Source organism: Eubalaena glacialis, chromosome 1 (assembly GCF_028564815.1).
Source record: "Eubalaena glacialis isolate mEubGla1 chromosome 1, mEubGla1.1.hap2.+ XY, whole genome shotgun sequence".
Classification (NCBI taxonomy): domain Eukaryota; kingdom Metazoa; phylum Chordata; class Mammalia; order Artiodactyla; family Balaenidae; genus Eubalaena; species Eubalaena glacialis.
The window spans coordinates 109527747-109543556 of record NC_083716.1 but is presented as its reverse complement, the minus strand read 5'-3'; the positions used below and the strand labels follow the sequence as shown (position 1 = coordinate 109543556).

Below are 15810 nucleotides of genomic sequence, written 5' to 3'. Positions count from 1 at the left end.
CACTGGCCCCAATATTAAATTGATTTAATCAATAGCTAATCTGTGAACCCCTGTACAAATGCTAAGAGAAAATAACTAGATCATCAGTCACCAAGCACAGGTTAACAAATAAATGCACACATGCCTTTGCCTCTTATTGTTACTGCATGGCAGTATTCAAAACCACCTTTGCACCTCTTAATGAGCACATTCTTCTTGCTTATTAAACATGTAAAATGGGACCCTTATAATGTGGACTCCAGAGCTCTGCTAAAATGCTCTAACACCTACTTCCCATTTTTTTATCTGTGGTATAATAAAAATATATATTTGGTCTTTGCTCTAGGTTTCTGGCGCAGAGCTCCTAAAACCCTTGGAATTTACTGAGGATAGGAGTGTCTTCTGATACTCATAACAAGCCCCTTTCCACTGTACCTGAGTTTATGCTAATGAGCTGACTCAGCGTGGGGCCCCTAGATAGCTTCATGATGTGGGCAGGACACCAGAAGGACCAAACAGTGATTAGAGGGTGAGAACTATCAGGCCCACCCCCTGACCTCCAGAGAGAGGTGGGCTGAGATTAAATTATAAGATCTCTTGAACAACAGAATTTGGGGAGATTCCAGGTTGGTGAACACATAGGTGTGCTGGGAGGGTGGAGGGCCCAGAGAAGGCATGGAAGCTCTGAGCTCCTTTCCCACACCTTGCCTTCTTCATCTCTTCCATTTGGCTGTTCCTGAGCTGTATTCTTTAAAATAAACCAACAAAGTGTTTTCCTGCATTCTGTGAGTTGTTCTAGTGAATTATTGAAACTGAGAGGGTCATGGTAACCTCTGAATTTGTAGTCAGCCAGGCAGAAGTGGGAGTAGTCTGGAAATCCCATTTGAGGCTGGCATCTGAAGTGGAGGTAGTCTTGCGGGACCAAGCCCTTAATTTGTGGGGCCTGAGCTAACTCCAGTAGTTAAGTGTCAGAATTGGGTTGAATTATTAGCTATCCAGTTGGTGCTGGAGAATTACAGAATTGGTGTGGAACCAGTATCCGAATTAGAGGCTACTTAATTTAGATAAAAGTCATAATTAACATGGATGGTTGAGATTAAACCAGAAAGAATGGTGGCAGAGAAATGTAAATATATAAGCAAGATGATAAATGTTACTATCAAGGAATAAAGATGGAAGAAAGATAGGGACTTCCCTGGCAGTCCAGTGGTTAGGGCTCTGCGCTTCCACTGCAGGGGGCGTGGGTTCGATCCCTGGTGGGGGAACTAAGATCCCACATGCCGCACAGCACGGCGCAGCCAAAAAAAAGGAAGAAAGACAGTAATCTCTGTCTTAAAGGAGAATGTCCAATTATGCCAAAACGTGAAAGAAGACGGTAAGAGATAAGTGAGCAGATAAGTAAGTTGCAGAAGGTTTGAGGGAAAGGGAACTTTATCTGCCAAAGTTAAACAAAACCTGCAAAAATGTGTCAGAATTGACAAAGTTGATCAATAAACAAAAGTGTGAGCCCTTTACTACCAGGCTGGGCTTTCTCTCTGGGACTACGGCACAGCCATCCTCTCTCGAGCCCAGATCAGCTTCCTCTGAAAGCTGTTTGATGCCACCTTCCCAGGATCAGACTCTAAACTCTGAACTATAAAACTGTCAAGGTATTTTTACACCCAGATGTATCTGGCACTTCCTAGATGACCAGAATAACAAACAGTGGCTCCCACATCATGGAGTTCATGATGTAACACCCACATGCAGCAAGAAGGCTGGACATAAAAATAAGCAGAGATGGGATGCTCTGTATTTCTTCATGAGCTCACAGCTATCATTAGAGCTTCCCTGTGCTTCAGGGCCACAATATGGGAGAGCCAGCGTATCAAAAAGAGAAAATTAGCATTCCCTTGATTAACTTCATACAGGTAGGATGTTATTTAAACAAACACTGTGGTCATTTGCTTTTTTTTTAATGTTCTATTTGCTAAGGAGCACATGAGGAAGCTCTTTTCCTCTTTCTGTCTCTGAAACTCCCAATGTAATGGACTGTAGCTGTACAAACAGACACGACATACTCTTTGACAAGCAAGCACCATCAGCAGGACTTGGAAACACATTAGAAAGGCAAATTCCCAGGCCCTATCCCAACTCCAAGTAATCGAAAGCTCTAAGGGTGGGCCAGGCATGGGTGTCTGACCAAGCCTCCAGGTGGTCCTGATGAACTGCAGAGTTTGAGAACCCTTAGGCTTTTAACCTTCAGTGTATAAGCGTGTCCCCCAGGAGCGTGTCCACGCACCAGCAGGCATACCCTCCTGGACTCAGATGCAGCTGGGCGCTCAAAGGAGCCCACTTCTCTCCAGGCTGGCCCGCCCACCTCCGCTGCTCCCTGTGACCCGGCACGCTGCTGCTCTTCTCAGTCCTCCACCTGGAGGCCTGGGCTCCTTTCTCCCCGGGGACCCCACACACCGCCGCCCTCGAGCCCAGGCCAGGTCTCCCTGGCAACCACAGGGAACACTCCACCTCGGAACTCCTCCAGCCCTGGCTGTGGGTAACATCATGGGGTCTCCAACATCCTGTTACACACCTTGGTTATACAGACGCCTTTTCTGCCCAAATAATCATGAATTATTTGGGGAGAAAGGTCACATGCAATGTTTTACACCCTCCACAGAAAAACTATAAAACTAGCAGGAAAGTTGTATTATAAAAAAAAAAAAATCAAAAACTCATCTCATGGAACACATTAACTAAAGAGTACTGACTAGACAAAGGAAAAAAAAACAACACCCCAAAACAATTAATGCACTTAAGTACAATACGAAGTCAGAAAAAGCCAAAAATAAGCTCCATAAAACTACAAAAAGTTGGTCCTGATGTCAATAAATTACATTTGTAATGTAATAGAAGCAGCAATGAAACTTTTTCAAGAGGCCTGGCTAAGCAAAATACTGGCTACTGTATTTTTACTATCTGCATAGACTGAGAAGGTTTACAATAAATGAAACAGCTCATGATACTTAAGTTCTTCACATAAAGGCCAGCCCTAGACAAAAATAAAAAAATAAGCTTAGCATATCTTTTAGTAGCCTCCTAACTTTCCTTTCTTTATAGCCTATTCCCTCCTCTACTTTCCTCAAAATAATAAATACAAACAACCCTAAACAGGGTTGAAAGAAATGTTCACTTAAAAAAACGTATATGACTGTAATCTAGCCTGTCTTTTGTAGGGCAGGCCCCCAAAGGAAACACAAAAGCTTACTACGTAGGAGGAAGCATTCTTTCCTCATCAGTAGGACCAGAAAGTTCTAAATGTGATTGCAAAAGAAAGGAAAGTTTATCTCAAGGGAAGCGCAAATTATTAGAAGCCACAATTTCCCAGAAATTAACCATGCAGAAATCCAGCTTGATAACAGTAAGAACTCATCCTAGAATGGGTGGGTACAGAAGAAAGTGATTGATCCCTGCGGAAAACAGAGCAAAGAAAACTGTGTGTTTGAGGAAATTCTACTCTAATCTGTATTTTCCTCACAATCAACTACAATACAACCACATATAATGCACACAGTCTTAAAAATGAAATTTGTCATGTATAAGCCTGAGGAAAAAAAGTATTTTCTAATAATAAAAAGCACATATCATGCCACATTAAAAATACGAACTTTTACTGAATGTCAAAAAAACTATTCAGTTGGGACCTACATAAAGAACAATTACACTTTGCTTTCTAACCACATGATTTTTAAAAGAACAAAGAACAAAAAATATTCATCAAATGTAATGAAAAAGAAATACACTTTGAACTTTTCCATGTAATTAGCTTTCCTCAGAGTATCTTTTAGAACTAATGTTTCACAAAATACATTTTGGGGAATGAGTTTTAATGCATTAACAAATACTGGAGAGCTGAGACGAAGAGGCACAAAAACTTTAAAAATATACAGAATGGAAAACCATAATTCAAAAAGACACATGCACCCCAATGTTCATTGCAGCACTATTTACAATAGCCAGGTCATGGAAGCAACCTAAATGACCATCGACAGACAAATGGATAAAGAAGATGTAGTACATATATACAATGGAATATTACTCAGCCATAAAAAGGGACGAAACTGGGTCATTTGTAGAGACGTGGATGGATCTAGAGACTGTCATACAGGGTGAAGTAGGTCAGAAAGAGAAAAACAAATATCGTATATTAATGCGTATGTGTGGAACCTAGAAAAATGGTATAGGTGAACCAGTTTGCAGGGCAGAAATAGAGACCCAGATGTAGAGAACAAATGTATGGACACCAAGGCGGGAAAGTGGCGGGGGTGTGGTGGTGGTGTGATGAATTGGGAGATTGGGATTGACATGTATACACTGATGTGTATAAAATAGATAACTAATAAGAACCTGCTGTATAAAAAAATAAATAAAATAAAATTCAAAAAAAAAATATACAGAATGAACTACTAAAACATTACAGAGTGAAAGAAGCACAAAACAGCACAGATGACTACATGATTCTATTTACATGAAAGTCTAGAACACGCAAAACTAATCCATGGTAGAGAAAGATCAGACCAGTAGTTGCCTCTGAGCAGAGAGGGCAGGGGTGAGCTGGGAAGGGGCACGAGAGAACCTTCAAAGTGAGAGTAACATTGAGGGGTTTAAGCTACACCGATTACATCTGTCAAAACTTATGGAATAGTAAACTTAGAACATGTATTTTATTATGCATAAGTTTTACCTTAAAGACAAAAAGTTACACTGAACTGGACCCTGTTAATACCGTGCATGAAGTGCCCAAGGGCGCCAGGTAAGGCGCACCAATGGACAGAGGAGGGACTGATAGGGCCTGGGGGATGGGTGCGCGGCTGCTCACTGTGTAGACCTGCAGGCTTTTCAGGTTTGGGGTGGGTCCACGCATTCATTTCTTTTTAAAGCCTAAACAGTGATTCTGATTCACAGCCAAAGTCAAGAACAACTGCGTGACAGAATTTCATTGCGTTTTCATAACTACAGGCCTAACAAGACTGTTCACTGATATTTCCCCGCATAAACAAGAAGATACAATAGAAGGGGAGCCAAGTCCAGGCCACAGGCCAAAGGCTTCCAAAAAGTGTTTTATACACTCCCACTCGAGAGTCATACAGGAAAAATTTCAGGAATACTGATTATTTCCACTCAACCTTATAATAACCACAATTTATAGTAAGCCAAAGCAATACATATTTTAAAACTTAACGAAGAAACATTAAGTGGAGTTCCTATAAGCTACAAATGAGACATCAGAGGAAGGACACCACAGCGAGGTGGTTTTGTCATGAAAAGGCCTTCAATTCGCATAGAACAGTGAAATCCAGGAAGCTCCTAATATTAACTATCATTTAGACAGCTCCAAAGTGAAAACAAAACTTCAGTTATACTCAAGCACACTTCTGTTCCTATAGCACATTCCAAAATTTCTATAAAATGCAATTTATAAAGGTCTTAACACAATGAAAAATACTAGTTAAAGGCCCTTACCTTTTCTAGAAGGAAGCTCTCCATTCTGTGTTAATTCTGTCCCAGTATATACAATTTCTCCATCTTTAACCATTTCATTCCACAGACCACAGAGCCCATCTCGTGTGAACGCAAGCTGGCAATGATAAATAAAATAAACTTACAGAGTAATCGTACTCACAATGCAATTCTTAAAGAATAATATGAAAAAAAAATCTCATTCGTTCAACATTTAATGAAAATTGTCCCAAGAAATACAGTTAAGTGAAAAAGGTACTGTGCATAATAGCTTATATACTATGCTACGTTTTGCCTAAGATACAAGAAAAAAGACACATGTGGGCAGGTGCTCTGGAAAGATAAACCAGACACAAATAACATGATCACTTATGGAGAGATGGGAAGGGGAACGTGGGTAAAAAGCAGCAGAGGTGAATGAAGGCAAGATTTTGAGTATACCTTACATTTACTTCTAAAACATATAAATGATTTTGATTTTCAAAAAGTACAATTAAATCATAAAAAGCAAAGCCTATAACTGGTAACAAGCAAGTTAACCTGTTTATCAAAAAGAAAAGTACACTTGACCCTTGAACTACTCAGGGGTTAATCCAAATATAACTTTTATAGTCAGCCCTCCATATCCACGGTTCCTCCACATCCACAGACTCAACCAACCATAGACCGTGTAGTACTTCAGTATTTACTACTGAAAAATATCCAAGTACAAGTGGACCCACGTAGTTCAAACCTGCGTTGTTCAGGGTCAACTGTATTTCAAGAGCCTTTTCAACTATACATCTTTAGTTGGATATACTTCAAGGGAAAAAAAACCTTAAACTTTACTAATTGGTCTTATTCACAACTATAATATTGACATTAAAATTTTTCAACCATTTCATGTATATATATTGTAGGATAAAGCAATGTTAATATAATAAAATATATGTTTATGATAAAGTATGTTAATGTTACTAGAAACTAAGATTTTAAGTATAAAAGATAAAATCAAGGAAGTTTTTAAAAACAATTTGAATTGGAAATCTCAGCATGAATTTATATTTGAATATATCTGCTTGCACTGTCTTTGGAAAAGACCTAAAATCAATGGCACTCTGAGAGCAGTGAGTACACCCAGCACCCAGATACTGGTTTCCAAGTACCAGTTCCCACTAAATGAAACCTGGGCTCTAGGAAAAAAAAGGCTGAGTCAAAGACCGGGACAGAAAGGTAAGCCTGGAATATCTTAAGTTTGCACCAAAAAAGCTGCTCAAAGCCTGATGAGGACTCCCTCACTGGCCAAATTTAGAATAATTTTGAACATCAAAATACATAACGACTATATTGGACTGAAAAAGTTTTAAATAAAAACACGAGTCCATAGTGATATTCAAAGACAAAACAAAAACGCTCACAAAAGTGCTCTTGGTTGTCAGTGTTTGGAAGTCAGAAAAGGCTTCCCAGAGAAAGCAGTCACTGAAGGGCGGGGGCATGGTGAACACCCAAAGAAGGCATCCATTCTGAAAACGGCAGGTACAACAGAAATCCTCTTCTCAGACAGACAAGACACTTTACACTAAAACCGACACCTCTGTTTGCCCATCTTTTAATGGAAGGTCAGGGCCTTTTCTTTGTTCACAAGTCCACCAGCTTGTCCCTTGTCATCAATCCAACATTCGCCACTCTCATGAATCATCCACTACTTCCAGACTCAGTTTCTTTAAAGGGAGCAAGAACTGAAGGGCATTTTGTGAGCAATCTTAGTGCACAACTCCTTTAGACTTGCAAGGCTTTTCCTGCAATCCTTTACAGTTCTCTCTTACCTAACCTGTACAAGTCATTTTTTTAGCATCTCACTTTTATCCAAACAATGTGTAGTAGGCAAATCTAAGATGCCCTCAAGATCCTTGCCCCCCCGGGGCACACACACCCTGTGTAATCCTTTCTCTGAGTGTGGGCAGGACCTGTGAATATAGGACGGGACTTTCCACCTGTGACTAGGTTTTGTTTCCTTCTGTGGCAAAAGTGAAGGAATTTCTCATATATAATTAAGGTCTCACATCGGTTGATTTCTAGTTAACCAAAAGGACGATTATCCTAGGGCCCTGTCAGGTAAAAGCCCTTAAGAGGATGGAGCCATCCTGAAGAGACACTCTCCCAGCCACTGCCATGAGCTGCCAATGGAGGGGGCGTCTCCTAGCAGCCCACAGCTCAGCCCCACCCAACACCCAACAAACTGAATTCTGCCGACAAGGACCCCAGTGAGACTCCAGATGAGAAAGCAGACTGGTCAGCACCCTGACTGCAGCCTGTGAGTCCCGAAGCAGAAGGCCCAGCTAAGCCATGGCCAGACACCTGACCCACACAGAAAGGGAGAGAGAATAAACGGAGTTGTTTTAAGCTGCTGAATTTCTGGTCAGTGACTTGTTACATAGCAACAGAAAACCAATTTGGCATCTAACTTAGTTTTCACAGAAGCAACAACTTTCTCTCAGCACTCATATTTTATCTGTCCACATCACTAACAAGATAACTGCCATAAACATACTTGAGACCAAAACATGACTGTTGGCAAAAGTATTAACTGGCAGAGGGAGAAGTAAATCGTTTCTAAAAAGTGAGCCACAAACGTTCAGGGCCCCTGAGGTTTTAATGCGGGAATGGAAAGGCCTGGCTCATCTGCTGGTCTGCGTAAGAGGAGGGCAGCTAAGAGCTGCCGCTGGCCTCAGTCCTGGCCGGCATGGCCACACAGGCAAACAGTGGCCAGAATAAATAGCCCCACGCGTGCTGTGCTCCAGCAGTTACAGGCCACCTCCAGGGGCCAGGGAATAAATGATCACACCTCCAGCCATAACTCAGTGTCAGGGCAGTGGAGAGGACAGAGGAAGAAACCAGAAACAGAGGAAATAACTTAGGAGGCCTCTGCTAAGAGCTCCCCAAAACAGGAAGAGAGCCTAAGCCAAGACATGGAAGAGAAGAGTATGTAAGACATTTCAGATCAAACGGGACACAGCAGATGTGAAAAGTGAAAAACCAGGTAGGGAACAGACTCAGGATGAGAGGGAATTAGCTCAGTTTTAACCACTGAGATTTGCACCAACTACTGAACATAAACATGGAGATACTCTCCCCATGCACGCGCACACACGTGCACACATACACACACAGACACATTACACACATACTGCAAATACAAATTCAGATCTTAGCAGAGTGTTCAGGGCTAGAGGTTCAAATCTGGGAGTCAACAGCATGGGCTGTAGACCTGCAGAAGATGCTAATGCCGAAGGAGGGAGGGTGGACCAGCCCCGACTGCCCACTAGGATTACCCCAGGGTGGCTGGGGACGAAACATTTATTATAGAATAAGCCAAGGAAGAAGCCCAGCTTACATGGAAACAAGAACTATCACTACCGCCCATTCTTTCATCACTCGGGTCATGTTGGGAAGGATGAGAGTAGGGCAGCTGTGTGGAAGGTAGACACTGGGTGTCTGGAGGGATACTCGCTGTAGAAGCCTCTTAGGAACTGCGGACGTGAACTCGAGTAACCACCAAACTACAATGGTTCGGGCATCTGAAAGGATTCGAGGAAGGAGGAACACTGCTAAGGCAACAAAGCAAGCTTCCATGGAGCAGGGCTTGAAAGAGCTAGACTGCAGAAGGCAGAGATGAAGCCCCTGGGAGAGCATTCCAAGGCACTGGGAGGGAAGCACAGGATCCCAAGGAGAAAGAGGCCGGGAAAACTGGGAAATAATCATGGCACTGGAAGAATAACCTGCACAAGCAGTAAAAGTCACTTCAATTTGTCAGTTTAAGAGTATTTGTACAACAGTCTATAAATAGCTTGTCTTTATTAGTAGGTAATTTACATAAACGTTCCCAATGGGTGACAATATAGATCTTAAATTTTAACTTTTTTCACGTAGAATCCAGATGCCTCTGATTAGCATTATTCAGTCTTAGGACCCTTTTCCAATGTGCTCTTACATTCTTACCTCACACCTCTAAAATGACATAGCAGGTAAAGGCATTTTCATCCTGAAAAGAAGCCAGCAAGGGTGGGTAGTAATAGGCCCAGTTCTGAGGGTCAGTAACTAAAACTTAGAAGTTCAATTACCTGACCAAGATCACATAACACCAAGGCTGTCAGAGTTTTTGGGAACAGGCCTAACGCTCAAGCTTGTTCTCTTCTCAACAACACCACAACATGCACCAACACGTGCAGTAAGGAGGCCTGGGGGAGCCACCACAGGTGCTACCAATACTTGAAAACCAACTAGAACTGGGCAAGCTGACCCTTAAGGTATCTATTAAAATCACTACTTCAGAACTGTATAATCCGAATATAATATAATTAATAATATAAAATAATCCAAACACAATATAATCTGAAATAGAATATGCCAAATGAAATAAATGGCATTTTGATTAACTTATAGTTAGAAAATGTTTATTTTTTCTATTTTTAAAATATGCCTGAAATGGGATCTGTTCAAATATCTGCAGATGACTAAAGTAAAGGTATCTGGCTTTTTTTCTTAGCCTTGCAGAAAAATACTTTCTAAACACCTACTGAACACAGGACAATATACCAATTCCAAAAAATTTTAAGAACAGGTTTCTAGAACAACTGGAAAGGTCAGAAAGAAACATAAAGTACATCTGTTTGAAGACATCCAGGAAGCAAGGAGAGGAGGACAGCCCAGGGAGCCGAAGGCTGCTTCCCTAGAGGCACCTGCCAATTCTGCGAGCAGGGCTGAGACCAAGCACAGCTCAGTGGAGCTGCTGAGAGGCCGGAGCCATGGTCCTCACAGGGAAGACGCCTGTGAGGAAGAGGTAAACATGCCATGCTTTGAGCAGAACTCCGAAGGGCCACACACACAGAAGTACGGGTGAGGTGCAAGCAGACCGGCAGGAGCCCAGTTTTGAACCATCACAGTTCCGTACTGCTCTGAAGTAACCTGAGGTCACTAGTGCTACTGGTTTGACAGATCCTCTCTGGAGGAGGAAAGCATTACCCAATGCCCCCAAATGATCACAAGAATTTTTCATGTACAATACCTAGAACTCAAACAAAAATAAAAATGGGTAAGATAAGACCACATGACTGAAAAATGAAAAAAATGGAAGACAGCATAAACAAATCAAGAGTGGATCCAGAAAACAGACATACAGATACAGACTTTGCCCTAAAAAGGAAAGCCCGAGTAATGGATTAAAGTGCTGACACTTTCCCTGGTAGATGCCAGCCCAGGGCAGTGAGGGGAAGGGCAGAGGGAGAGGCAAGACAAGGAAGCATAGGAAGCAAATGATGCAGCAAGTTACTACAGGGGTCAGCAAATTAAGGCCCAGCCCAGGGGCCAAACCTGGCCCACGACCTGATCTCATATGGCCCTCAAGCTAAGAGTGGCTTTTACATTTTTCAATGATCGAAAAATAAGCAAGAGAAGGAAAATATTTCATGACACATGAAAATTATGACATTCAAACTTCAGTATCCATAAAGTTTCTGGAGCCTACCAACATGTACTTGTTTTTATGTACTGTCTGTAGCTGCTTTTGCATGACAACAGCACAGGTGAGCAGCTGTTACAGAGGACACATGGCCCACAGAAATATTTACGATCTGGCCCTTTACAGGAAAAGTTTGCAGACTCCCGTTTTACTGCACCGGTCCCCACTCCATGGTGTTGCGGCAGGCACACTCCCCAGGCATGTGGGGCTCTTCGCCAAGATCTGCAAGAAGAAACCACAGACCCGTCCAAGGAGGGAAAAAAAGGGGGTGGGGGTGGGAATTAAAATACCCAGTTCCCGTATCTCTCCTTACCAAGCGGTGAATGTTCACCCCATGGAAAGTGAGCTCCTGCGCTCCCCCACCTTCCAGACGATGTCACCGGCAACTCCATGGTAGGCAGCTGGGAAGCCCTAACCTACGCCCTGCTGTGTGACATTACATCTAAGACGAGGAGGAGAAGGGCGGCCCACAGGCACGCTGGGGTATCAACCCAGAGGGAAAGGGAGATGCAGTCGAGGAATCTAAAGAGGCTGCGCAAGGTTTAATGTGTTCAAGCAATTGAAAGACCACATTAACAACTTCAGCAGAGAACTGGAAACTATAGAAAAGTACCTAATGTGGCAGTTAAGCAAACTGCCAAAACACTTCACACTAAACGTTTAAAATAGATGCATTTTACTAAACATAATTATACCTCAATAGAATGCATTCAAACAAAAATGTGGAAATTCTAAAACCAAAAAAAACAATATCTAAAATTAAGAAGTCAATAAATGAGATTAAAAGCAGATTGGGAAGGCCTGTGCTTCCACCTGTGAAGAATTAACTTGTTTAGGAATTACCTGTCTGGTAGAAAACCAAACAGAATATATCAAACAGCTGTTTTCCAACACTGGACAACAGACAGCCCAGAACTGTGATCCCTGAGAAGGGCAACAAATGAAGTAAGGGCTACAACTTCCCAAACTTAATGCCTAGAAGCAGCTTCCAGGCTGCAACACAGGAAAGGGGAACCCAAATGGAGCCCAGAGGTCTTGCTGAATGGAGGAGACAGACCAGCTATAAGTAGGTCAAAATGACAAGAATACAGGAGAGGAAGTTGGCTGCAGAGAGACTGATCTCTGGAGATGGGCAGAGGGGACCCCTTGAGACTTTGGCTGAGAACTGATCTGGGTATGGGTTGAGAACACTCCCAAGGCTGGGGAAAGAAGCACTAAAAAGGAGTAGGCAGAACCCCCATGATTCACAGTCTGGGAAATCTTATGTTTCCACCAACCAGAACAGAAAGACCTCCCAACACACCAAGCATTAGAGTCCTGAGAAGGACATTGCCTTAATAAGGCAGATAAATTAGCCCAAGATTAAAGGCTGTGCTAAATCAGCCCAAACAAACCTTAGGATCAATCTTTGAAAGGCCAAATCGATCCCAAGTAACTTACATGCATGCCAGACAAAACTAATGTTCTGTAAAAGAATAAAATAAAATCTAACACAGAATAACATAATATTTATTTATAATGTCCAACATTCAATAAAAAATTACCAGGCATGCAAACATGCCCCATAACCAGAGCAATAAATCAAAAGAAATGATAGATTCAGTCAATCGAAATAAATGCAGAAATGACAGACATGATGGAATTAGCAGACAAGAATGTTAAAAACTCTATTATAGATATGTTCCATGTACTCACAGAGAGGAAAATATGAACATCATGACAAGTGAAATGAAAGATACAAAAAGGACTGGAATGGAACCTCTAAAGATGAAAAATACAAGATCTAAAGTGAAAACTTCAATGCATAGGATTACTAAATTAGACACTGCAGAACAGTTCTACTATAATCCAACACGTCTAAGCATACAGCTCTTACATGCTATGCTCTCTCCCTTTTAAAACTCACTCTGGGTTCTACCCATAACTATAGGTTTAATGCCCACCACCAGTCTTCATGTCAATGTACAGTCATTCAGTCATCTAAAGATCTTTCTCTACTCAATTCCTCAGGAAGGGCTCATGGAAACGATATTTTCTGAGTTCCTGCTCATTGATAAACTTGTGTCCTTTTTACCTGAAAAGTCAGTTTTGCTAGAACATAAAATCCTTGGCTCACATTTTCTTTTCTTGGGCGCAGTGAATATGTTACTCAGTTTTCTTCTGCATAAGGCCTTGTTGTCAAGTCTAACGATAAACTCATTTTCTTTCCTTTATAACTATTATTAGTCTTTTCCAAGAACCAAAGCTAAAAATTAGTTCTTTAAAAAAGACTAACAAAATATATAAACCCCTGACAAGACAGGTCCAAAGTACAGAAAAGATACAAACAACCAAAATCATGAATAAAAATTGAGCAATACTACCTATTCACAGACACGAAAGTAATCACAAGAAGTCATTATGAAAATCAATTAAGTTACCTGTATGTACAACATCCTTTTATTTCTACGTATCATCTATCAACTGGAAAACCTGAGATTTGAATTTACCAGGATGTTCATGTTTACATTTTTTAATCTACTGATATTTCTAAGCATAAAGTGACAATATATACATTTAATAACTTTAAGTTTAAAAGCTAACTTTCATGCTGAATCATTTTAAATTGATGACTAGAAGAAAAGAAAAATTCAATCTGAGTTGCATTATTGATATACTCAACAACTTTGATGGGCCTCAAAGGCATTATACCAAGTGAACAAAGCCAGTTTCAAAAGGTCACATACCATACGACATTCTCAAAATGACAAAATTATAGAGATGGAGAACAGATTAGTGATTGCCAGGGGTCAAAAATGGTAGAGGAAGTTGAGTGTGACTATAGAGGGACAGCAGGAGGGAGATCTTTGTGGTGATGGAACACTTCTGGATCTTAATTGTGGTGGTGGTTACATGAATAAACACATATGATAAAATGGCATATAACTATGCACACATTGTACCAATGTCAATTTGCTGGTTTTAATATTATACTATAGTTATCTAAGATTGTACCACTGGGGGAGTCTAGGAGAAGAGTATACCGTGACCTCTCTACTTTCTTTGCAACTTCCTGTGGGTCTATTATTATTTCAAAATAAAAAGTTTTAAAAATTGCTTCATACATATCTAATTTCATGTTCCACTTCAAAGAACCCAAAAATAGAAACTGTAGGAGATTGATCTGAGTACAGCTTATTCAAAAAAGAACAGGATAACGCCATTCGTGGACCCATGCTCAAAGACACACCCTTAACCTTACATCAAGACTAGCAAGGGACTTCCCCGGTGGTCCAGTGGTTAAGACTCTGTGCTTCCACTGCGGGGGGCACGGGTTCGATCCCTGGTCAGGGAACTAAGATTCCACATGCCATACGGCACAGCCAAAAAGAAAAAAAAAAAAAAAAAGACTAGGAAATAAATATGCATATATATTTTAAGAATAAAAAGTTTTTAAGGTATTATGTACTATTTTTATAGTTCTTTTGCTTAATTGACTTTTTGGTTCACCAAAAAAACTACCAATCACATCAGACAGAAGGACTTTTACTGTAAATATAAACATGGTAATGGTAGTGATTATGTAGCTAACACTTCTCAGCTCTGTATTTGTTGCCTCCTCAAGGGAGTTGTGAAGGAAGATGGCGATTCAAGGAACTCCACACAACAACCAGAAAAGAGTACTGAAGAAGTAAAAAGCATTATATATGTAAAAACCAGATATATGCCTGCCATATAATGGGTACTCCATTAGAGGCAGCTGGTTACAAAGTCCAAGGCCTGAGGGATCTAAATGTCTCTGATCAAGAAAGTCTAGGATTAGTGTCTACATTCTCTATAATAGACACATATTAAAACTCTTCACAATCTCCAAAAATTTTTCCTTTCTAAAGTCAATGAAAACTTCACAGGCATTTCAAATAAAACTAGCCACAGAAAAATAGATTAGCTAACTCTTACAGCTAAGAAACATGTTTCTACCCCACATATTATTCATTACCCAGGTGTCAATCCTGCTCCCAATACAAAAGCCTACTTAAGGAAAGGGACCCTTCCCACTCCAGGTGGGAGAGACATCCCCAACAAGATAAGTGTAAAACCTGTCAGCATAAGGCCGGCATCCACAATATGTGTTTTCAGGAAAGATTCCAAAGAGTAAACCATGTCTAAGTTATTCCTTAAGGTAAAACAACAACATTCATTCCTCACATTTAATAAGCAATGCTGGAGAAACTGTATAAAACCAAGGTCACCAATCACTTTTTTCACACTATTTTCATTTATCTCACAGCTTCAATACCCATACTACATTTTTCCTCTATCCAAAACCTAGGTCTCTTCACTTATTCCTAGGACCTAGGTCTCTTCACTTATTCCTAGGAGTTTGGAAGACTTCTGAATAGTACTCAAATGTCTAAGAAGGGCCAAGCACTGTATATTACTCTAAATAAACCAAAGGTAAAATGGTAATCGCTCTAAGGCATAAGTGGTGTTTCTTTTCATGTGTATCTGCCTGACTCATTGTAGGCACTCAACTCAGCATTAAACCGGTTTTAGATCAAGATGCCAAAACTCATATTTAGCAATTATTCAATTATAATTACTAAGGGAAAAAAAACTTCATTAGGTAAAGTTCTTTACTTCAAAAAGTTTTGTAAATATATAAACACTAATACAAAAACAATTCTTGGGACTTCCCTGGTGGTCCAGTGGGTAAGACTCTGCGCTCCCAATGCAGGGGGTCAGGGTTCAATCCCTGGTCAGGGAACTAGATCCCACATGCATGCCACAACTAAGAAGTCCACATGTCTCAACTAAAGATCCCGAGTGCGGCAACTAAGACCCAGCACAGCCAAAAT

General features: G+C 40.9%; 1 protein-coding gene across 4 annotated transcripts in view; it reads right to left on the bottom strand.

The window, feature by feature from the left end:
• Positions 1 to 15810, bottom strand: part of HERC2 (HECT and RLD domain containing E3 ubiquitin protein ligase 2) — a 215612-nt gene that overhangs the window by 198017 nt on the left and 1785 nt on the right. For all 4 annotated transcript variants that reach the window (XM_061182985.1, XM_061182988.1, XM_061182986.1 and 1 more), the window contains exon 3: positions 5479 to 5593. In XM_061182985.1, the coding sequence (XP_061038968.1) occupies positions 5479 to 5593 (115 nt within the window). The remainder of the gene's footprint in view (positions 1 to 5478; positions 5594 to 15810) is intronic.